This window comes from Ochotona curzoniae, unplaced genomic scaffold (genome assembly GCF_017591425.1).
Source record: "Ochotona curzoniae isolate NIBS_2020 unplaced genomic scaffold, NIBS_Ocur_1.0 contig_2210, whole genome shotgun sequence".
NCBI classification, from domain to species: domain Eukaryota; kingdom Metazoa; phylum Chordata; class Mammalia; order Lagomorpha; family Ochotonidae; genus Ochotona; species Ochotona curzoniae.
Window position 1 is genome coordinate 16,719,875 of NW_024465369.1, and position 24,338 is coordinate 16,744,212.

General features: G+C 40.8%; 1 protein-coding gene across 2 annotated transcripts in view; it reads right to left on the minus strand.

Annotated features, from left to right (window-relative positions):
• NEB (nebulin) overlaps positions 1-24,338 on the minus strand; it is a 189,642-nt gene that overhangs the window by 3,019 nt on the left and 162,285 nt on the right. The window contains exons 135-155 of one of the 2 annotated variants that reach the window (XM_040971562.1): positions 23,039-23,143; positions 22,443-22,547; positions 20,868-20,972; positions 19,382-19,492; positions 18,873-18,983; positions 18,378-18,491; positions 17,120-17,224; positions 16,121-16,225; positions 15,540-15,644; positions 14,814-14,906; positions 13,654-13,746; positions 11,383-11,475; positions 10,817-10,909; positions 7,166-7,258; positions 3,914-4,006; positions 3,521-3,613; positions 3,129-3,221; positions 2,159-2,266; positions 1,859-2,042; positions 1,516-1,608; positions 448-597 (exon numbers count right to left, since the gene is read on the minus strand). In XM_040971562.1, the coding sequence (XP_040827496.1) occupies positions 448-597; positions 1,516-1,608; positions 1,859-2,042; positions 2,159-2,266; positions 3,129-3,221; positions 3,521-3,613; positions 3,914-4,006; positions 7,166-7,258; positions 10,817-10,909; positions 11,383-11,475; positions 13,654-13,746; positions 14,814-14,906; positions 15,540-15,644; positions 16,121-16,225; positions 17,120-17,224; positions 18,378-18,491; positions 18,873-18,983; positions 19,382-19,492; positions 20,868-20,972; positions 22,443-22,547; positions 23,039-23,143 (2,245 nt within the window). Of the gene's footprint in view, positions 1-447; positions 598-1,515; positions 1,609-1,858; positions 2,043-2,158; positions 2,267-3,128; positions 3,222-3,520; positions 3,614-3,913; positions 4,007-7,165; positions 7,259-8,582; positions 8,676-10,816; positions 10,910-11,382; positions 11,476-13,653; positions 13,747-14,813; positions 14,907-15,539; positions 15,645-16,120; positions 16,226-17,119; positions 17,225-18,377; positions 18,492-18,872; positions 18,984-19,381; positions 19,493-20,867; positions 20,973-22,442; positions 22,548-23,038; positions 23,144-24,338 lie in introns of both variants that reach the window. The other variant, XM_040971563.1, reaches the window with a different exon arrangement.

A 24,338-nucleotide genomic window follows, 5' to 3' on the forward strand; every position in this document is an offset into this window, starting at 1 on the left:
TGCATGTCAAAAATGTTACAGCAAACAAGTTTTAAAGGTACAGCCTTATACCAGCTATAAGTGAACCTGTTAAATTTTCTTGTGGACAATTACAGCAGGTGAGTTTTTAAACTTTGTTACTGCAACTAAATTGTTACATTTTTATGCTGTAGATTCCATCCATTTACTACACTTTTCTAACTTGCGTTGCATGGAAGTACATGTTTTTAATGTCTATTGTGCTGGTCCTATAAGTCTGCTACTAAGTTATGTCAAAGTACAATGATTTACAAGGAAGGGAGGCTTTGATAAAATTAATGGAAATAAAAACATTTAGCTTTATGTAACTTCACATTTCCAGTCCTCCCATTTGAAGAAAGTATCTGTTTTTCAATGCAAATCAGGTGTTACAGAGCTATCTGTAAGCCTCATGGGCAAGCTCTCGTGGTCAGCATCAGGGGCTTGTACCTGTTGAGGTTGTGGAGAAGATGCCCCCTTCGCTGTAGGTGGAGAGGTAGTGGTTGGCTCCTTCTGAATGCTCAGACTTCTCTTCACCCCCACTGATACTCAGTGCACTGGCAGATCGCGACTGTTCCCTGCTCCTGCGCTGGGCTTGGACTGCAAGAGAGGTGATGAGAAGAGATGCAGCCAGGAGGTCTGTGGCAGTAATGCTTACCAGTCATTGGATCACGGCTCTTAACTTGCAGAGCATTGCTTTATGTGGTTTTCTATGACTAGAGCTCTCCAAACTCTTGGAATACATACTTGGGAGCCTTAAATAAAGGAAAGGGTGTCATGGAAGTAGTGCCACCAGGTGTCATGTCCGACAGGCTGTCTGTCCTTGGCAGCTGTTTCTTTCCACTCTGCCCATTTTCTGCATTCAGCAAAAACAGATAGTAATATTCATACCAAACATTGGCTTTTCTAGAAAGTCCTCTCTAAGTTAGATGTGTTTGTGTGTGTGCCTATAATATTGTTGGCAGATCATTGTGCATGTAGGGGTAACCATAGATTCGACCGCTCTCCGTCTGTAGAATGGAAAACTCCTTTTAGGACCGGCAATAGGAGGCTACTTCGAAAGTTATGGGAAATTGAATTAAAAGATGTGTTGGAGGCTCAGGCATTTGGCAAAGTGGCTGGGCCTCTGCTTGAGATGCCTCAATGCCTAGAGAGCCTGGGTCCATGTCCTGCCCCAAGCTCCTGACGTACTCCAGTGGAACGCAGTGGTGATAGTGCCAGTATTTGAGTCCCTAAGTGCTATGTGGGAGACCCAGATAGGGTTCTGGGCTTCCTGTTTTGGCCTATGTTTGGGGAGTAAGCTAGCCTTTGTGCCTATCTCTTCATTTTCAGTTTTCAAGAGATTTGATATGACAGTTTGAAATTTTTTATAGTTTTTACTAATATGCATTTTTATTTCAAAACACCTGTCCAAATGGCAAGTCCTGGAGGAAAGGAACTTGAGAGCCTAAGGATCAGCAATGCTGGGCCACTAGTTGATGGTGCTGGCAAAATTATGCTTTTTATAGCACAACATACCGTTGAGCTTGTGTAAACTGCGGGATTGAATGTTGTCTTCTGCTGGATCATAGTCAAAAACTGATCCAGGATTAGTACGCCAGACACGTAAGCCTGAGAGAAAAACAATGATTAGAATGATTTGGGCATTAGAATGATAAAGGCATGAATTTAAACAACCCCTAGAGAATTCTATTATTGCTAGTCAGTGGAGGTTGTAACAGAGCTTTAATAGAGAGCAAAGACAAGGGAGAATGGAAATAAACTTTGCAAACTGAGAATAGCGGATTTTTTTCAAATAGTGAAAGCTAACTGAAATCTGGTTTGACTTGATGTACACAATGTCACCTTTGTTCTCGATTACCTGTGACAGTTTCCTGATCCTGGTCATTCCGTTTCTGTTCCATTTCTACCACTTTCCTCTGAATACCTCGGTAGTTGATGTCACTGAAGTCCTGCATGTTCTTCTTCACTCGCTCGGTGATAGGGTCAGTCACCACTGGTGTGAAGCAGCCCTTGCTTTTCTCAAAGTCTTCATGATATTTCACCTGTAATGTCATGAATTCCCATTATGAAAATATGGTATAAATTTTTTTTTTTTTTTTTTTTTTTACGGTTTCCCAACAGGCTGGGGTCCACCCAAGCCAAAGGATTTCCAACTCACGGTGGAGATGTGTCGTTGGGTTTCTCTCACCCGTCTCATCTCCGGAGTGTCCAACACGTAGGCTGCTTTGCCTTGTATTTGTTTCCGGAAGCTATCCGAATAAAGAACCTATCAAGGAGAGACCGTGAATGAGTCAAGTGCCTGGCGCTGTCCTGATTCTGCAGCCTCAAAGACTTGCCAGCAGAGGGAGGTGAGAGGAGCTGGTGTGGATGAGATCACTGATTCCACTGAGAAGCCCCAGCGAGGCAGGTGACTGGCAGTGGAACAGGTTAGCATGAGGAAAGGTGAGGCTGGTTGCCGAAGAGAAAGAACTTATTTGGCTTTGGAAATGAAACTTTGATTTTCCTCATAATTTTCATTCCCAAATGAGGTGGGGAGCACAGTATAATTCTAAAGGGAAAAAGTGGCCTCTTGGAACTTTGGAATTTAACACGGCAAAAGCATATTTGATGCTATATAAAAGGAATTTGTAAGAATTATCTTTTAAAAGAAATGATCATTCTTTCTTGGACTATATCTAGATCGTATAATCATAAACTAATAACCTCCAAACACCAAAACCAGAAAAGGCATCTGTTTCAGAATGTTAATTGTTTCACAAAGTACCTTTAACGTGAAGGGAAGCAGAAGATTGAAAATGTTAGGAAATCAGTTTGTTATAATTGGTTATGGAAAATATATATCTCAGAGTATAGTGAATAGGGAAAGAAAACACTGGGAATTAACGTGTTATGTTTAGCATGACCACTTGGAGTTGAACAGCAGTGTTTTGTTAATTTTTGTGTCAATTTTCAGTTGTATGAGGAATTGCACATTTTATGGTGTTAAAATATTACCGTACAAGAAGTTGCATTTTTCTTTTAAAGAAATTTAGTGTGTTTTTCAGCAGAATGAGAAAAGCATGGTTTCATGGTGTTAAAATGTTATTTTCCAAGTTGTTGCACTGCTTAATTTTCACCCTAGAAAATACCGAGCTAATATTTTCTTGGTTGCGCTTAGCTCTCTCCATCTCAGGAGTAACAGGTGTCGGAGTTGCCTTTCTCATATTCTCTTTGTACAATACCTAGGGGAGCCAAGAGAGCATCCAGACATCAGAAAGTATAAAAGCAGTTCTGAAAGTCATCACTTAGCTGGTGTTACAGCTCAATTATAGCACACTTCTGTAAGAAACACCTCAAGATGATAAAAGCCATTAAGTTGTTATGGTTGAAAGCGGTTTCAGTTGGTAGGGTAGATTGTTTAAGTGGACAAGGAAAAATTTTTAAAACTACACGAAAGTCTTAGAAACACTGAGAAAAATTAGTGGTATAACCATGTTTGTCAGGCTTGTTAAAACTTGAATGATATCTTTCTTTGAAATACCGAGCTAAAGTTTTCTTGGTTGCGTTTGACTCTTTCCATCTCAGGAGTAAAGGGTGTGGGGGTTGCCTTCCCCAGGTTCTCTTTGTACAATACCTGTGAGATACAAAGGTGCACCCAAAAGTCACCAGGAGGCAATGTTTACTATTACGTATGTTTCAATTTTGGAAGAAGGCACAAGTGCTGCTAGGATTAATCTATTTTTAGTGAGAAGAGCTCCCATGAAGAAAGCTTGAAAATAGTTAATGGCAATGGTAAAGGTACTATGATACTTAGAGGAGAGTCAGTGTAATTGGCAGTGTTGTTTATTTTCAACCTGGGATAGGGTTAGGAGCAGGTCAAACTGCAGGGGTTACTTTGCAAAAACCAAAGCACTGTAATTGCTGAAGACAGTACCGAGCTAATGTTTTCTTGATTGCGTTTGACTCTCTGCATCTCTGGAGTGACAGGGGTCGGGGTGGCTTTCCCCACATTTTCCTTGTACAAGACCTATGTGAGTCCAAAATCCACAAAGATGGAAAACAAAATTATAGTTATCAAAAGAGGATGTGGTATAGATCATTCTGTATGAGGTTCAGGGTGCCACACTGTTTCAGGGAACAAGGTTAGATGGAAAGCAGGGTAACTTAAAGTTGAGTGTAGTTCCAGCAACACACACGATCCAGAGTGGTACCCGGCCCTGAAATACGAGAGAAACTGCAGCCCTGCCAGGAGGGATTTGTGACCACCATTATTACACCATCAGTTTGAGTGCCATGCCCCATACAGATCATGTCAAACAAGTGATGGGCACAGCTCCCACTGATGAGGATGGAAGCAGCTCATTACTGAACCTTTCTGAAGCACGTAAGCTGTCACTGACCCATCAGTGTAATGACAGGCTCTCAGATGTGACCAAGGCGTTTACTCCTTGTCTTGTGTCTCCCTCTGTCTTTTGCTTTAGCTTTGTACAACAGCAAATCTATCAGGGATGTGTTTAGCAGTTGAATCACCAAGACCCAGTGGCACTCAGGATCAGTCCTCAGCGTTGCAGTGTCATCCCTGGATACATGGGCCTTCCCATGGTAAATGATTCTCAAAGTAGGGGCTCTGGGCAGCAAGGAGAACTTGAAAACTTGTTAAAGTGCAAATTCTTTGGTCGCATATCAGACTTACAGAATGAGAAGCCATGGGGACGCAATCGAGCCATGTGGTTTAACAATGATTCTATCTGCTAACCTACTAACATGTCACATGCATGGCACTAAAGGGTTTGAGAGCTATACAGTGTCTGCTGCGGCCTGCCAGGCTAGTCATTACGGAAAGGTTCCCATCCAAACCACAGTTTCCTAGCAATTTATAAACATGTTTAATGTCACAGAGCACAACTTCCAGGGAAATGATTTACTGAAATTGTCAGCTGAGACCATAACAAAACGTAGTGACACTTTGCTTTGTAGATGAGTCGACAGTTACTAAAACCACACTGGATCATAAGTGATACTAGCCTTGAGTGACAAGATCAGAGGTTATTTTCTCCAAGATGTTGTTTGTCCAAATTTGACAGGATAGTCATTGCAGCAACAACCAATGAAATCATGAAAAGCGTATTTAAGTCTCATCACATGTGCTGCATCAAACCACCCATCCCCACATTCATGAATGTATAAATAGACTTAAAGGTAGTGAGTCTGGGGGGAGGTGAGCAGAGGGATTTTTATTTGAAAATCAGTTTCTATGTTAGAACTTTAAATTGCAGGTCGCAGCATTCATGTTATGAAGTTAAGGCTAGGGTTTTAGGAAGTATAAATAGGAACTGATAAAATTTGTTTTTCTAAAAAGTAGGATTAAAATGGATTATTGTAGATTTAAGTAATTTTCCAAGTGGTTAAACAAGTAGCTTTTTTTTTTAATGCCAGAGTACCGAGCTAATGTTCTCTTGATTGTGTTTCACTCTTTCCATCTCTGGAGTGACCGCTATAGGGGTTCCCTTGCCCATGTTCTCTTTGTACAGCACCTGCACAATGAGAGAGCATCACAACAGCTGTAAGTGACATTGTCATTTCCTGTGGCACTTTAAGGGTGGCATCAGTTTTGTTAGAAAATGGCCCAGCAGTATGAACAGTCAGGAGTCAAGCTGACGGGCTGCCAGGTACTGCTGTCTCGGATGTTACTGCGATGGGGACCCCACACCTTCCTGGGCAGGCAGTGCTTCAGCTGCTGGGGAAAAGCTGTCGGTTAACTGTGTTATTTTGTTCATTTGTATGAGGACAGTGCTTCCTAAAGGGTTATACTAGGATGCAAAACAGTTAACCCCAGGTTTTGTTATCCACAGCAACTAAAGGCATATTATTGTCTTTAGTGTTTAAAAATGTCAGCTAAAGTAAAGAGAAAATGAACTGTTATGAAGATGAGAAAGTATATCCTTTGCAGAGTAGGATCCATTAGAAGCAAAGGGAGGGAAGAGGACTGTGAGAAGGCTCAGAGTTAGGGCTCAGATGGATTCTGAGGTTAAGAGGCCTGGTCTTCCCGTCTTTCCAGAGTACCGAGCTAATGTTCTCTTGATTGTGTTTCACTCTCTCCATCTCTGGAGTGACCGCTATAGGGGTTCCCTTGCCCATGTTCTCTTTGTACAGCACCTGCACAATGAGAGAGCATCGGAGAACAGCTGTAAGTGACATTGTCATTTCCTGTGGCACTTTAAGGGTGGCATCAGTTTTGTTAGAAAATGGCCCAGCAGTATGAACAGCCAGGAGTCAAGCTGACGGGCTGCCGGGTACTGCTGTCTCAGAGCTGTTATGGGATGGGGAACCCAGACCCATGTGGGAAGGAACATCTTGGCTGCTGGGGAAAAGGCAGTTATTTTTATATTTGTGTGAGGTTCAAAATGGTTAACACTTGCATCATTATTCATATTCTGAAATCTAACTATTAGTAATATGGCAAAGTAGGATCTATTAGAAGCAAAGGGAGGGAAGAGGACTGTGAGAGGGCTCAGAGTTAGGGCTCAGATGGATTCTGAGGTTAAGAGGCCTGGTCTCCCCGTCTTTCCAGAGTACCGAGCTAATGTTCTCTTGATTGTGTTTCACTCTCTCCATCTCTGGAGTGACCGCTATAGGGGTTCCCTTGCCCATGTTCTCTTTGTACAGCACCTGCACAATGAGAGAGCATCACAACAGCTGTAAGTGACATCGTCATTTCCTGTGGCACTTGAAGGGTGGGATAGCATCCTTGTTACCCAGGAGTGCAAGGATCCAGGAGTCATGCTGACGGGCTACCAGGTACTGCTGTCTCAGAGCTGTTATGGGATGGGGAGCCCAAACCTTCCTGGGCAGGCAGTGCTTCACTGCTGGGGAAAAGCTGTCGGTTAACTGTGTTATTTTGTTCATTTGTATGAGGACAGTGCTTCCTAAAGGGTTACACCAGGATGCAAAATGGTTAATTCCAGGTTTTGCTACCTGTTACAACTAATTTGTGAAAAATTATTTATATAAATGTCAGCTAAAGTAAAGAGAAAATGAACTGTTATGAAAATGAGAAAGTATATCCTTTGCAGAGTAGGATCCATTAGAAGCAAAGGGAGGGAAGAAGACTGTGAGAAGGCTCAGAGTTAGGGCTCAGATGGATTCTGAGGTTAAGAGGCCTGGTCTCCCCGTCTTTCCAGAGTACCGAGCTAATGTTCTCTTGATTGTGTTTCACTCTCTCCATCTCTGGAGTGACCGCTATAGGGGTCCCCTTGCCCATGTTCTCTTTGTACAGCACCTGCACAATGAGAGAGCATCACAACAGCTGTAAGTGACATTGTCATTTCCTGTGGCACTTTAAGGGTGGGATAGCATCCTTTTAAAGAAATGACCCGTGGTACAGCAGCTGTGCCACACAGAGCATTCCTAGAAGCCATTACTTAGAGTGGGAATTTTTCCCCTCTCATGGTAGTGAACACCTCAGCCGCTGGGAAAAAGGGATCTGTTACAATTGTTACTTTCTTTTTCATTTGTATTAGCACAGTGCCTCTTCAAACAGTTATTACATGGGAATCTGAAATGATCACTACTTGGTTGTACTGTTACCCATACCAAGTAAGGATTCATTTTTTAATGCTTAAAAATATTCAAGTGAAGTAAAAATCAAAATGAACCATGTTAATGAAAGGAGAACATATGCCATTCTGCAGAGTAAGGTAACGTTAGAATTAATGAAAGAATTTTTTTAAAAGGAATAAATATTAAGGATCTGTGAGGTCAAGAGGCATCGTCCTTCCAGAGTACCGAGCTAATGTTTTCTTGATTGTGTCTGACTCGCTCCATCTCTGGAGTGATGGGCACTGGAGTTCCTGTCCCCAGGTTTTCCTTGTATAACACCTGTGTGGTGAGAAAGCATCCACAAAACAGAGCAGTCAGCCATTTTCCGCTTTTGGAAACTTGGGAGTAGGAGGGGAGGCAGAGCGCACGGGTGTGAGTTAGAGATCAGCCTTTATGATCCTAAAGTCAGAGGAATGCAGGAAACACCCAAAGCTAAAAAGATAAACAGCACCGAGAAAGGGAGCAAGTACTCCTCCCCAGATTGTTGTAAGAGTTAAAAGGAGAGAGACAAAATCAAGGAAGTTAGAACCATAGTATACATGAAGATACATACACACAAATCTTTAGCTGTCTTTCAAAAGAAAATATTTTGTAGCTTGGTTGGAATATCAGGAAGAATTATTTTTAAGGCCACTAGGTAGCTACTGCAAGATGCTAAAAAAAACCTTAGGATATCCATGCAAGTCCCAGTGAAGACAGGTTAGAAGAGGAAATGAGGCCAACAGGCAGGTCTTGGCAAAATCATATTTTAAAGCTTTGTCTTCAGATAAAACTTGCCAAAGCAGGATACTTAGTCACTGGGAATGTTACAGTTTCATGATATTGAACATTTTTTTTTTAAGCCAACTGATTATTTAACCAAAATGGGAGAAACTAAATCATAGGAAATAGCAGTATTAAGTTGAGAAGGGATAAGTTAATTAGATTTTTGAAAGTCTAGTTATTGCTCTCTTTCACTGTTTACAGGGTTTTTTGCTTGGTTTTTTTTTTTTTTTTTTAAATACCGAGCTAAAGTTTTCTTGATTGTGTTTGACTCTCTCCATCTCAGGAGTGATGGGGATCGGAATTCCTTTTCCAAGGTTTTCTTTATACAACACCTGTGACACAAGAAAACAACCAGAAAAAGCAAGAGCAGTCACCACAGCCCTGCTCTATCCTGGGAAACCCGCTCTGAATCTACAGACATCAGACAGGAAAGACACGTTCTCCAAGTACAGATATGGGTGAGCAGATGTTTTCTGTTTCCTTAGCCCTAGTGCTGGAGTAGCTGATGCCATTTTACTGTATCCCATATATGATGTTATGTCCTCCAGCTAGCATTAAGGTAAATACCACCCTGAAATGCTCAGTGCCCAGGTCACCACTGTTACGTGTCTGTGTGGATGCAACCTGTATGAAAAGGAGCACAAATGGTCACCCAAGAAAGGAGTTAGCTAGCACTATCCACTTCAAAGAGAAATAACAGGATATTTACTCTAACACAGAATGAAACCATTTAAAAAGTTTTGCAAGTAGATGCAAGCCTTTTAAATAATGAAGCCATTGAGAAAACAGAGAACATAACATTCCAAAAGACATTAACTGATGTTGAAAATACAACATAGTTGAAGGGTTATCAGTAGATAGTGATTAAATACAGTGGGTCCAAACGAAATTACTCAGTTTATGTGAAAGATTCAAGCTTTCTGAAAAGGTTGCAGCAGACAATTATAAACTTTACGAAAACCACTGCCTTTTTTTGGCTGAGTAATGACTGTCTCCATCTCAGGGATGAGAGAACGCATTTCTATGCAGAAGCCCAGACTATTTGGGAATTTGATTTTGTCAGGAAGAACACTAATAAAAGAGACAGCGATGTTGACTATTGCGATCTGTTTTGTGTATGAAAGAAATCAGAAGGCTTGAATTTTTACTTGTAAGTCTCAAAGTACTGCAAAAATGGTTTTCTTTGTGCTATTTAAATGGACGGGATCTATGATCAAGTGACTTTATTCCCAAGTAAGAGCACAATTTCTATACGTCAGCTCCATCGAATCTGACCCAGAAACAAAAAGGATTGCAAGTAAATAAAAATGTTGATGTTTGGGTCTTGTCTGGGAAGCAGTTAACTTCAGAAGTCCCAACATATCAAAGGTGGAAAGAAAAGGGAAAAACCAACTGAACATTGCAATGGACTAGTGTAGAAAATATAAATTATTAGAACCAGATGGTGAGTAAAAGATAAAGGAAAGGGAGATATTTTTTAAAAGAATTTGTTAGATTATTTTAAAAGGCCAAATAGAACTTTTTCCTGGAGATGATTATTATTTTTAATATAGAGTTAGAGGACTTTCTTTGAAATACCGAGCTAAAGTTTTCTTGATTGCGTTTGACTCGCTCCATCTCGGGAGTCACAGGCAGGGGAGTCCCCTTGCTCAAGGTCTCCTTGTACAGTATCTGTGTGCACAAAACCAACAGTCCATCAGCTTGACAGCATCTTTTGGGAAGATTTGAAGGGGTTTATTTTTTATGTAAAATTGATGGACTCAATGAGAAATGGAGCAAACTCTAAGCTCTCCTGACTGTGGAGCCCTTCATTCATCGAGTGGCCGGGTTCATATGCACTGCTCCAAGACTGATGGGTGAAGTGTTCTTACTGAATGAGACTCAAGTTAATTAAATTCATATTCATGTTGGGGTATTGGTAACATTAAATTAGGGAAAGGAAGAGAATGTTGCAGAATTAGATATTTATATTAAAAGCTAAATAATTACTAGCTTTCATTGATTTTGTAAATATTCCAAAGGAAACCTTACTTATTTTGCACAAAATAGCTGCGACAAGTAATTGAGCTACTGTACTAGCTGAATGAAAATGCTTAAGAATTACATCAAGAGAAGCTACAAACATAAGAATGCTCAAACACAATGAAACGAACAACAAAGAAATAAACCTTTAGTTTTCACCTTTTTAAAGAGGTGTTAGCTTTTATGTATGATTTGTGTCACACCAGTTAGAAACACCTGTTATTAAAAAGATTGGAGGAAGGAAAGGCTGAGTATACAGGTTTTTATAGAGTTTTAAGGAAAAGTGTTTTAGAGAAAATGAAGTTAAAATTTCACACCAGAACTAAAGCACTACATTAGATTTGGGTTGAAAACAGGTAACATTTTCTGTTTCATATAAATTTAGTAATTTTTATTATATTTGTAAGGTGTTAAGTATAAAGGATTTTTTTTTTGGTCCCCTAAGAAGTACCGAGCTAAAGTTCTCTTGATTGCGTTTTACTCTCTCCATCTCTGGAGTGACAGCTGTTGGGGTTCCTTTCCCCAGATTTTCTTTGTACAAAACCTGTGAGATACAAGAAAGTATCCAGAACACATTCTAAACAAGCACAGAGGCTGCGGCAGGGAGAGCACTGGGTGTGGGCAAAACGGGGGAGGTTTTTAGTAGATGGTATTTAGTAAGGAGAGTGCTTTGACTTCAACTCCACAGTTTTAAGGATTGGACAGCGCTAATTCTGAGGATGTAAAGGTACAGTGGGAAACGTGGAGTTATGGGAAATGAGTATAATGATGGGGAATCTTTATGTTAATGCTACTTACAATTTCTCAGATCTAAGTATTCACGCGGGTCAGTTGGTGAAAATGTTAAAGATCGGAAGAGTGGGTCATTTTGTATTAAGTTGAAATAGCTTTGCCAAGTAATGCACTCAGACACACAGAGTTTGTTAAGATGTTACTTTTTTTAAAAAAGGATGATGGGTTATTCTGGCAAACTTTTTTAATGGGCAAATAGTTTCTTATTTGATAATTTGTAAATACCGAGCTAAAGTTCTCTTGATTGCGTTTGACTCTCTCAATCTCTGGAGTGACAGTTGTTGGAATGCCTGTTCCCAAGTTTTCTTTGTACATAACCTGCAGAAAATAATTAGAATACCCCAAAAGGTAAAATAACCACAAATCCTTTAGCTTACCACTACATGGGGGCTTTTTGGTGGGAACTCAATCTTTTAAATACGAAGCTTAAGGAAAAGAAATCCTAGAACTGATCTTTTTTTCAAAGTAATTTTAGCATTCTAAATATGAGGTACTAAGATGCACAGTGACAACAAATTTCATGAGAAAAATCTAGCCATTCCATTGCATTTAACATTGAGTGTCTCGAATACAGTGGAACTGAAGTAGATTCGTACTTAATAAGCAAGTTACTGGGAATAAAATTTTCTAATCATACAATATTATTCCTTGAGTGTTGCTGAGGATTTTTGGTTTATCAATTTAGTTTCTATTCAGAATTCCTAGTTGGCTCCTGGTTTGTAGGTATCTATGACACAAGGAAACTTCAATAGTTTGTCAGGAGAACTATCTTTACCTGAAATACGCATTGATGATTGCTTAACACATGTAGTGGTGTTTTCTGAATGGGAAAAAGTTTGTGGTTTTTACAGGGAATGTTAAAGTATTATAAATTTTCTGAGAGTAAGACACCTAAGTTTCTGAGCCTCTTGCCTCCTCCTCTAAGAAAAGATTTATTGCTTTATTTCAGAGGCAGAGTGACAGAGAAGAGACAGAAGTCCCAGCTGCAGATCCACTCTTCAAATGCCTGCAGGACCCAGGACTGGACCATGCCAAAGTCAGGAGTCAGGATCATGCAGGTGGGTGGCAGGAACAAGTCCTTAGCCTATCATCTGCTGCCTTACTTGCACATTAGCAGGAAGTGGAGTAGCCAGGATTTAAACCAGGCACTATGATAGCAGATGGCAAACTTGCTAAGGGCAACCTAAAGTGCTGTGACACATACGTACCAGTTAGCCTTCTTGATAGACTGAATTTTCAATCTATGAGTCGAATGAATGCATCACTTCTTTTTAGATGGTTGGATGCTACCATGTCTTAGCACTTGGTGTGGGAAGCCACACAAAATAATTGAGGTGTATATGTCACAGATAGGTCCAAAGACCAGTAACAAACTAACAATGGTACCTTTGATAATTGCTGTCTTAGGAACTAAGGTATCTTTGTTTTGCTTAGAAACTAAGTTGTATTTCTTCATCCTTTACCCTGACATCATGGATGATAGAACACAATTGGGAAAGGCAAGGTATTGTAAAGCAAAGGAACCATAGTCCACTTTTCCCAGATTCAGAGTACACTCAGAATTCTACAGAAGCTCATACTACAAGGAAGCTAGAACATGCAACCTGCAAGAGAAATAATTATCTTCCCGTGGAAAGCAATGAGTGTCAGTTCTCCAGTGACAAGGAAATCTCTAAGACCAAGTTTTTCATTTGTATTGGCCATAAACTATTCCCCAGGGTTCTCATAGTCAAGTAGCCAGCAACAGCATAAAATTTTGAGCAGTGAAGGTTGGGATCCAGAATTAGGGGACACTTGACAAAAGGTTAGGAGAAACTTGGGCTAATCTGCTAGCTCAGGTGTGGGGGACTGCCCCGACACACACTGGGCACAGGTGCCTGGCATTCCTGTTACACAGGAGGCTTCCAATCCAACAGTCCACTGAGTGGATGACAGCCAGTGCCTGAAGTGCTGTGTTTACAAAGCGCAGAGAACACGCGACAAGACAGTGTCACAGACTTCACCGTCTCCTTAGCATCCTCCTGACCACAGAGCAATCCTGCCTTCACAAATGCATTACTTCTGTGCTTATTACATGACAGGATTTGAAAAGGTTTATGGGAAAAGTACTAAAAACAAAAACGGTGCCAAAAATTTGAATTGAAGCATAGTTTGTTTAAAAAGTTCATATGCATTGTAAAGACAACTCAGATATACATACTTTTTGTTAAGTAACGTAGTCATCCCAGTAACCTTACTAATGACTGTTTGCACCTTTTACTTTAGAAGTGGAAGGCATAAGCAGGCATAAGCCAAGGCATTTTTGTCTTGAGAGTCTATGAAAGCAAGTTTTGTGACTACTTTTTTGCAGCCTGGATACCTTTTGTAGGACCTAGGCAGGATTCTTAACACCTCCAAAGCAGGAGGGGACCCCCAATAGAAGGTATCAAGTGGGGCTGGAATTAGCATGTGTTTGTATGGCTGTCATGTCCAATTGCTGAGGGCAGGGGCCTGTACCGAGCTAATGTGCTTCTGGGTCTCCTTGACGCGTTTCACTTCAGGCAGGTCGGGGATTGGAGTTCCTTGTCCAATTGCTTCCTTATACTTCACCTGCAGATAGGAAAACAGGAAAAGGTGTTACATGCAGAGTATTTTCCCAGTGTGTACATATGTTTGACTGGTAGTCCTACACTCTGAGTGACAGTTTAAATAGCACAGGCTCTATGCTTAGTGTGAACTGGGTACATTCTGATACTGGGTTAGAGGAGAGCAGTTTTGAGGGCAAATGTGGGGAATCTCCCTAGAAGGTGATCCCTTCTCTTGTATACAGTAGTCACTTACACATTGTAAGAACGCAGTGAGTGCCTGTACATGGGGATGACACTGTATTTTTCCTGTGGATACATACATTCACAAGTTTGATGCTTTCTCCATCTCAGCAGCTTGTACACTATGGTCATGATGTGTGCAGTTGGACGTATGATAGCAAAAGTAGAGTCGATTTGTTTTCATAATTTTACAGATGGAAGAGTTTTAGCAATCTCAGCTACTATTAAGGTAAGAACCTTCAACTTTTCACTTAAAGGAAACACTTCATGTTTTCTCTCTGGTCTGAACTGCCAACATCACTGTTCAGGCACTTTGTGTGACTGTTAAGTAACACAGTGACTAATGGGTGGGTAGTATATAGAATCCATTCTTAATGATTCATGGACATTGCAGGAGGGTGTAACATTTCATCTCACTGCACAGAGTGGGATGCAATTCAAACTTAGGAATTATGTACTTCAGGTAGTCTGTGCAGCGTTTTCAGACCCCAGTTAACTGAAGTCAGTGAAAGTAAAGACAGATTAAAAAGCGACTGTAGCATTTGAGTGCTTTCACTGAAGGAGGACAGGTATGTTCTTGTGCATGGGAAGTTACTTCCTTGACTCAACATGTTCTAATTTCTCACAAGCCTCTTCACATTATCCTTTCCTCATGAGAGTCACTGGGGCATTACATGGAGTATGAGATGCCTGTTACCACTGACATCACCATATGGTGATGGGCCACTAGCACCTGCTTAGTTAATTCAGCTATTTCCACTGATAAAAAATTAGGAATGCAGGCACTAGTCAGTGTAAGTTACCAAAGGGAGGCAGAATATCGTGCAAACGAGTCCCCTGGGCCATTACCGAACTGATGTGATCCTGTGTTTTCTTCACTCTCATCATCTCTGGTGTCTTTCCAATTGCTGTTCCAGGTGAGACGTCCTCTTTATATAAAACCTGAGCATTCCGAAGCAGGAGAGTGTTACACAGAAGAAAGGAAAAGCTCGTAATTCCTGGAGAAAGACTAGGACGTCTGGCTTCTGTGAAGACAAGCCACTGGACAGTGTTCCCAGGCAAGTGCCCAAGCATTGCCTCTGACGTCAGCCACGTGTGCAACACTAATCACTTTCCAGATCTTGAGATTTTAAAATTATTGTGTGTATTAATGCAGTATAAGAAAAACAGAAAATGCTAACAGTGAAAACAGATCCCCTCCCAAGTGATACACAAAATCCATTAAAGAAATGCAGAGTCAGTCAGTTACTTGAAGGGGTGATTAAAGAAATCACAATGTCCAAAAGAAGCCCTCCCCCGCAAAAAAAAATCTTCTGGAGCAAGACAAGGTATGTTACTGTTCTAGGATTAAAAAAATGTAAAAAAAAAGTTACTTTGTTAGCAGATTTGTTATTGCAAGTGGTTTCTGGAGTGATGATTTTGAATCAAAGTATTCGGAAGTTGAACAAACCATCACTAATATTAACTAGGCATGTTAGATGTTAATTGTCTTTATCGATATGATACAAACAAGTATTTTTTTAAAGAGGAGAATGGAATTATTAAGGTTAGCTTAAATGGAAAACATAAATATACCGAGCTGAAATTCTTTTGATTTTCTTTAACACGCAGTATTTCTGGCGTGTCTTGAACAACTGTAATTTTTCCTTTACTGTTTTTAAGGTCACACTGGTATTGGAGCTATGAAGAAAGAGTAAATAGCTTGTTAACATCTCAATATTGTTTTAAGTATTTTAATTGTCCTATGTTGTATAAGTTAAAATTCTGTGGATGTGTGTGGGTTTTTGCACAACCTAACAGCCAGAGGGAAATTTTTAAATTACGATTTTGAAAAAGTTTCTCCTCAAAAGTCCTTAAGTTAGGCCTTAAAACATGTTTTAAAATATTGTTTGTCTAGATCTAACTTTGAAAAAGGTGTCATCACTAATGGAAGATGACAATAGATCATACTGAGATAAGAAGTCACAAACTAAGATGGGCCTCTCCTGTGACTTAAGGCTGAAATCTAAGGTGTGCTCACAGAAAAACTGAACACATATTTCTTGGCATGGATGATCATGTTGAGTATCTCAGTAAGGCTGAGGCCCTAGAGGCATCTTCCTTAACCTTCCTGAGTTCAGAACCAGTGGGCTCAACCTCGGGTCCAAAATACTTACATTGCTGAAGTTCTTCTGGTTCTCCCGGACTCTCTGCATCTCTGGGGTGTCCAACACAGTCTCATAATATGACATGGACTTCTCAGCATCTTCCTTGTATTTTTTCTGAAATAGATTCCAAGGAATGAATACTATGGGGATAGGGGCTGAGGAGACTGACTCAGTAGGGTGAAAATGCTTGGTATCTTCTTGACTGTCAAGAAGGTTGGGGAGGGTGTATGTAGGATGCTGTGAGGAATTCTCTGCTTTTTCATTTGGGAGACTTGCACCCCAGATCTTTAGGAGGGCCCACCGTAAGCAGAACCCTTGTGGAGGTGGTCTGTAGGGGGAGCGGTCCCAGGGAGTAAGAGGGGAACACCTCTAGAAGCTTTTCTCTTTGCCAAGTTGTTGAGTCTCTTGGCCAGAAGCCAGGCTATTCAGTAGGCAACTAGAAGTGGTAAAAACCTCTTAATCCAGGCTTTTTCAGTGATAAGATTTTTTGCTAACCTCAAGCAGGTTGTTTAGAGCTTCAGGCTGCAGGACTGAGCCTGCAGACAAGCCCTGAAACTACTTGTGGAAGGTAGTTCTGTGCTGCAGAAAACTCTCTGGACTGGCAGCTTTGCTAAACAGAGACCTAATTGGCCACCATGGCCAGCCAGCTCTCTGACCTGCACCAGCCTCAGGCTCTCTTTTTGTGAGAAGATGGAGAATTAGATATCAACGGAAAAATCAGGGATAGACAGTGTAATCTTGTTAGAAATGACTGGTCATACAGTGTGGGATGTCTACATTGTTTTTCCAGATTTGCACATAAATTTTTACAATGCACTTAAGAAACTTCACTTGTTAGAACACTGTTATGGTACAGCTCGTAATGAGAGTTCTCATACAGTGTATTCCAACTTTGATACAGAAATCTCAACTCCAACTCATTATACACAAACCCCTTCTGTCTTACTGGAAAAAATAGCAATTTGGAAGATGAGGGTTTGTGATAGGTATTCTGACATAGATCCTCACCTGGCTGGAAAGGTTCTTGACTTGCTGGGCATGAATGATCTCAGGAGTGTCGACCACAGAAGTGAAATTGGCTTTTTCCATTTCTGCTGATTGCTTGTATTTAATCTAAAAAAGGACATTCCACAGTTAAATATTAATGTACAGCTATTTGTTGGCTTGGTTTAATTGAGAGGGAACCATCATTACTTTTCCAGAAGTATAATTGATTGGCCATTTAAAAGACATTTCTTCCTCTCACGAATGTAACTGCACTGAAGTTAGAAATTGAAGAGTGACAATCGACTCAGAAAGAAGGTCCCAGTTGTTGAAAGGCTTGTTATCTGAGGGGCCCAAGAGGGGCATGGGCACAGAGAGTGATCATCAGACATGTAAATACAGGTTGGTTTACATTAGGGCTAGCAGAGAAACAAAATACCAATACCAGTTAACACTAGATAACACGGGCTGCCTAAAGACAGTTTCCAGTGTTGGTCTAGAATGGTACAGGAACATTCTAAGCAAAGATTTCTTGGTGCCAGTGAGAAGCAGAGTGGCTAATAGTAAAGGTGAGGATGTCAGAATCAAGGCAGTAATGTGATTTCTCCAACTTCTATTTTTCTGAATGTCCCGGTTGATTCTAGACTCAGAAAAGCAGAAGGATAGGAGGTGGATTAGGCAGCCTGGGAGTGAGTATAATTCAGTCTTATGGTTAAGATGCTTCAATTCCTGCCTCCTGTTTATGATTTATTTTTATTTGAAAGGCAGATAACCAGAGGAGGAGAAAGAGCCATCTTCCATCCACTGATTCACTCCCCACGTGGCTGCAGCTAGAGCTGGGCCCGTCCGAAACAAGGGGTTGCTTCTGGGAGACCTGTCTTCCCAGGCCTTTAGCAGGGAGCCGGATTGCAAGTGGAGCCTCTGGGATTCAAACTGGCACCTTTATGAAGGATGCTGATGCCCTAGGCAGAGACTCAGCATGTTCCTGCCCTAACCCTGGCTCCTGTTCTTGACTCCCAACTTCCTGCTAAGGGAGACCCTGGGAGCACTGGGTTCCTGCCACCCACATGGGAGATGCCTGGCTTATGCTGGGTGGAGCCAGCAGGTGGAAGTGCTCTCAGGCAGTTTTTCCCACTGGGGGTTGGATTCTCCCCCTGCAGATGATGATCAAAAATGCCATTGTATGCATTTTGACTGTCAGTGACCAACAGTAAGATAACAAACAACACCGTGTCCTTATCACAACTAGTTTCTTGAAAAGACTGTCACTAGGACCACTCACCTGACTGGCAATATCAGTAGCATTCCTGGCCCTCATGAAATCTGGAGTCTCATTGGCCATGGCATTCAGTCCTCTTCCTTTGACCTCCAGCTCCAAGTCTCGTTTATATTCTTTCTGCAAAAGAATTTTTAAAGTCAGCTTATTCCTAATAGTATGTAATAAAAGACCTATTTTTGAAAAATGTTTTAGCATTTTTTATTTCAAAAGTTAGCATAAAGCAAATTTTAAATCTTGGTTGGTGCATAACTAGTATTAAATGTATAAGCTCACCACTCCGGTATAGTGTTTAAACTTGTTACATTTTAAATGTTCATTTAAGCTTAGAGAAATAAGGTTACAATAAACAGTATTAAAAGATTTTTTAAGAAAAGGTATAGAAGTTGAAATATATTTTTAGTGACTGTGTATAGTATGGAATTGAAATTTTAAAGCCTTTCTCTGGTGTAACTAGGAAGATTCGGAAGGCGTCAGAGGCACAGGCGGCTGTGGGCTCACCTCATTGAGGATCTGGGTGGCATTCTTGGCTCTCTGCATGTCAGGTGTGTCTTCCATCTCAGTGAGCCCTTTCCCACGGATGCTCTCCTCCAGATCTCTCCTGTATTCTTTCTGTCTCACAAAATAAAAAGCAACGGCACTGACAAGACAGCCTGTGCTGTCCCACTTAAGTGAAAAGGCAAAACTGCAGAAATTAACTTCCAATTTTTAAGCAACTCAAAGTAATAACTGAAGATAAAACAAAGGCAGGGAATAGGAGTTATACATTAAGTATCAAATGAAAAACTGTAAATTAATATAAAGCTATGGTAAGCACATTTTATTAGATATTTAATTTAAAAATTAGAGAATTAACATGGGTAACGGATTAGGTGGTAGTACCAAACCCGCAGGAACTTAACTTGAAACCCACAGTTAGGTGGTGATGAAAATGGTAGAAGGAACAGATTGAGTGTCATTAGTGCAGTTATTTGTGTCAAGAGGGAAAGAAAAGACCAAATGGGCACTACCTCGCTGGCTATTTTGGTTGCATATTTGACATGTAATAAAGCGGGTGTGACCTCCAGGCCAGTCAGGTTTCTGCCTTTAATGGACTCTTCATAATCTTTCCTGTATTCTTTCTATTATGAGTAGGAAGGAAAGGCAAGTTAAACAATTTGTTAATTTATCTCAGGATCCATCTCTCAATCCTAGGAAGAAAAAGAATTATGTAACATTTTTTTTCTGTTTACATACATAGCTTATTCAGTGATAGATCTGGTAATAGTTCCACATTTGAGACATATCTGATTATTCTAGATTTTTTTTTACGTTTTTTCTTGTTTTAGGATATAGTTCCATAGGCGCTGAGCCAATGGCCCCCAGGAAACTCAGAGGCAGAGAAACACTGATGGCCCCTTTCATCTGCCTAATGGGACTGGGCTGGCCCTGCCCAGGGCAGTACCACATACCTTCACGTACCATGAAGGCTGAATCTACCGTCAGCTCTGCGGAAATGGTCTGCATTTTTTTCTTAAGTGACAAAAGATTTTATTTCACAATTACAAGTGGGAAGAAAATAAACAAAAACCTAGCAGCATTTGAGTCAGAGGATGCTAAATAACAAACATCCTTTTCTATATCCATGCCCTACTTTTTAGATCATTGAATAGATCAAGCAGGTAAAGCGGTATAATCTGTGATTTTTCCCATGGTTGAGAAAAAGAGCTACCCTCCAAACTCTGCCTATTTCTTGGCGGGGGGGTGGGGGGAGTCTGAGGCCAGGGGTAGATGTTGGAACTCTTTTTTTCATTTCAGTATGATTTTAAGTTAACAGGAAAATGACAAAAATAGTGCAAGGACTGTCACAGATTCCAGCTTCACCAGTTACATGAAGCTAAAACTTATTGCCTGGCATTATATATACCAGAATGCTCTACAAACTTATACTTAGCTTTTATTGAAACCATTTATCTTTACAATTGGAGATACACTTCTTGGAGGAGAGTCAAATTCCAAACCTGTTTTCCAATGAAAACAGACTTTCTAAGATTCAGCATATGATTTCATTCTTTAAGTTCTTGTATTACAATTGTAAAATGAGAAATATGGCACCTTGACCTGTAGTTTCCTGGGTTCTTCAAAGCATGTCTTGATCCCCATTTTTTAAGATACCTTACTTAGAGGTGCCATTGGCTTTGGGATAATGTATGTGGAACAAAGTGCTCGTTAAAACTTTTCTAATTATACTGTGTTTAATCTGTTCAGCAGTTAGCAATAGTTGTCTGTGTTCTCAATTTATCAAAGTTACTCTGAAATGGTGCATATGGTCAATATATACTACTTAGTTTTTTAAAAAACTGAAGCACGTGATTTCTGAGATGGGAATGACTTATGGATCGCGTTTTGAGTAGAGTGTCCGCCTCTGTTGGATGGCAGGCGCCTGGCTGTGTGCGGATGTGCCGGCTGTGCACGTGGATGGTGTCTTGGTTGTGTGATGTGTTCTGCAGCACTCACCCCACTCTGCATCTGCTGAGACTCCTTGGCAGTGATGTAGGTGGGCGTTTCAAAGTCCAGCATGGGCTTGCCTCGTTCCTTTTCATACTTTTCTTTGTATTTCACCTAGTGATAAGAAAACCTTGTTAGATATCTCTCCTCTAAGCAATCCCTGGACCCTAGATGAAGATGGCTACAAGGATGGCACTTCTTCATGGACAGTGATGTCCAGTCGGCTGCCATCTCACTGCAATTAGAAACAGATTCCTGTTCTGGCTCAGATTTCTGTCATTGCCTGGGAGATAAAAATCATTATTATTCAGAAAGTGTAATAAGCATTTGGATTCAGTTCAAGGAGACCAAAGATACACTGATAGGTGTGAATGATTAACAATAGCATTTGTCATATTTCTGGTAAAAAAAAACAAAAGCTCCAGTTTTTCTTTCTTAAGACCCAGGATCTTGATTAAATCCATAATATACAACTTTTTGTATGAACTATAAAGTTATGGGCTATAGCTGGCATATGGGCATATATCTAATACAACCAATATAAAGATAAAACTTGACTAGATTGCATGTTGATTGACTTAATAAACCTGGTATTCTCAAGATGAGTTTTAAAAAGCCAGGTCCCTCATCTGTGTGATGTGTAACCTGTAGTTAGGAATGGGGCAGCCATGTAACTGAAAGAAAAGTGAAGGCTGCTGCCCTTTACCTCCGGATTCCATCTGAGGCACCAGAATAGGGTCAGGGGACACATGCTACTTCTCATTTGAAGATGTTTCTGGTGAGTTTCCCAATTTATGCCCAAATGGAGTCCTACTTAATTTCTGAACTTTTGAAACAAAAGATCAGATGATCATAAGCTCTTTCCTCAGAGAATCAGTTATTGCACAGATTCAGCAACTTTTTAAATAGCCAGACTCCATCAGTGGTAGATCTGATCACGTCATTCTCTATAAAGGCTTCAGACTATCATCCATTGCAGTGCCTGGGAAACTCTCCCCAGGGGACACTGGGATTGCTTAGAGGGTTCTGTGCTTCCAGTCCCTGCCAGGAGTGGAACACGTAGTGCATATATACAATACACTCTGCATATGTAGTTATGGTTGTGATCCACAGCAAAACTGCTTCAAAAATGTTACTGAATTCAAAGCTGCTATGTGCATTTTCTCAAACAATGATATTAAAAGCCTAAGTCCTAGGGCTGTTGTCTCCCAGCAAGTAAACCACCACCTCTGACGCCAGCATCCCATATAGGCACCAGTGCATGCTGTGGCTCCTCCACTTCCAATTCAGTTGCCTGTTGACCCTTTGGGTAAAGCAGCAGAAGACGGCCCAAGTATACAGACCCCAGCGCCCATGTGGGAAACACAGATGCATCTTCCACCATTTGACCCAGCACTGGCTATTGGTAACCACCTGGGTAGTAAACTAGTGGATGGAAGATCTGTCTGTCTCCCATTCTCTTTCAAAATAGATAAAATAAAGCTTAAAATAAAAAAGGCTAAGTGCTGGCCTGGAATCAATGCAGGCTCTTGGCATCACAAATGAAGGTGGTTAGGGGAGAGAAATCAGTCCAGTTCCACTTACTATACTCTGTAATTCTGTGGCCTCTTTGAGGTGAAGCTGCTCCAGATTATCAGGGATTGTGTGGTAGTGGCCTTTACTCTTCTCATAGTTCTTCTTGTACTGGTACTGAGGGGAAGGGGCACAAAAGGGACAGTGGTAGGAAGGCTGCTCAGCATTTCAAATTTCCCCCTTTAGATTAGAGAGTTTTTGCAGCAGCAGCATGAAGATCACAGTAAGATTAGCAAGGATTAAGAGTTAAGTTTTACAAGATGGAGTTTCAGTTTCAGTATTGTCAGTTAATAGCAGATCTGTAGGCACACACAGGTGATAGGCTGATTCCAAGTAGCTGCTATGAGTGAAGGTAGTTCTATGTCCTCAGAAGGAGAGGGAATGGTTAATTGAAAACTTTTAAATATTCTAAAAATGAGGCTTTCTTTTAATCCCAAGCCATGTTACCATCAGTAGAGGACTGGGATATTAATGCATGAGAATACACTGAAACAGTGGAAGAGCTTTGTTGTCAGTCCAGTGTATCAGTCGCAGAGGAGAGGCGTGTGAGCTCAGCTAGAACTGAAATGCAAATGTGTGAAATAACTGGAGCAAATGAGGGAGCTTACAGAACTGGCGAGCTGGCTTGTGTTCAGGACATGATTCATTATCAGAGATTCCTTCATGTCAGTCACAGGTTTGTGAAGCTTCTTCAAGTCAGCCTTATATTTTACCTATGTGAAAAGGAGAGAAAAATGCAAATTACATACAAAGGAAGTAGAAATCATAATCGTGTATTCGTCTGTGCTCAAGACGGTGATAGGAAACAGTACCTCACAGAGACAAAAAGACAACGTAGCAGTCAAATGATGAATCGATTCAAACATGCTGTATATGACATATACATGCAATGGAGTGTTTCTAGACACAAAACAGTTTCAGACACTGCAGTGTAGATGAATCTTGAAAACACTAAGTGAAATACGATAAATGCTAAGAATCTCTAAGTATGTTCATAGTCAAAAGTAATTAGAAATTATCTGGGGCAACACTCCGATCCTCTGCCTTCAAGCTCCAGGATCCCATGTGCATGCCAGTTCATGTCCCGGCTGCTCTGCTTCCCATCCTGCTCCCTGCTTGTAGCCCAGGAAGGCAGTGGAGGATGACCCAAAGCCTTAGGACTCAGTGCCCAGGTGACGGAACTGGACACTCAGATCAACTCAGCTCTGGCCGTTACAGCCATTTGGGAAACAAACTCTAGAGGGTGGAAAGCATTTCTATCTTTCTCTCTAAATCTGACTTTCGAATAAGAACAAATATGTTTTAAAACTTGGAAAAATAATTATCTGAGACTGGTGTTATGGCACAGTGTTTTAAGCCAACTGCCTACATGACCAGCATCCCATCTGGGCACTGGTCATGTCCCAGCTGCTCCCCTTCTGATCTGAGGGCCAGGAGTTATGGCCTAGTGGCTAAATCTTTGCTTTGCAACCACCGGATTTCCCATGTGGGTGCTAGTCCGTGTTCCAACTGCTCCACTTTCCATCCAGCTCCATGTTTATGGCCTGGGAATGCAGCAGAGGTTGGCCCAAAGCTTTGGGACCCTGCATTCATGTAGGAAACTCAAAAGAAGCTCCTGGCTCCTGGCTTCAGATAAGCTCAGCACTGGCATTGTAGACACTTCAGGAATGAACCAGTAGATAGATCTTTCTGTCTCTCTATAAACCTGCTGTTCCAAAAAAAAAAAAAAAACCTTTAAAAATGAAAAAAATTATCTTGAGAGTAAGAGAAGCATATGCTATGTGTCAGGTGATAAAATTTTAGAAGTAGCAGTAATAGTTGAACATTGTGAGTATAATTGATAGTGAATTATACACTTAAAATGACAGGTATCAGATATTTTACACCAGTTTAAGAAAATTAAAACAT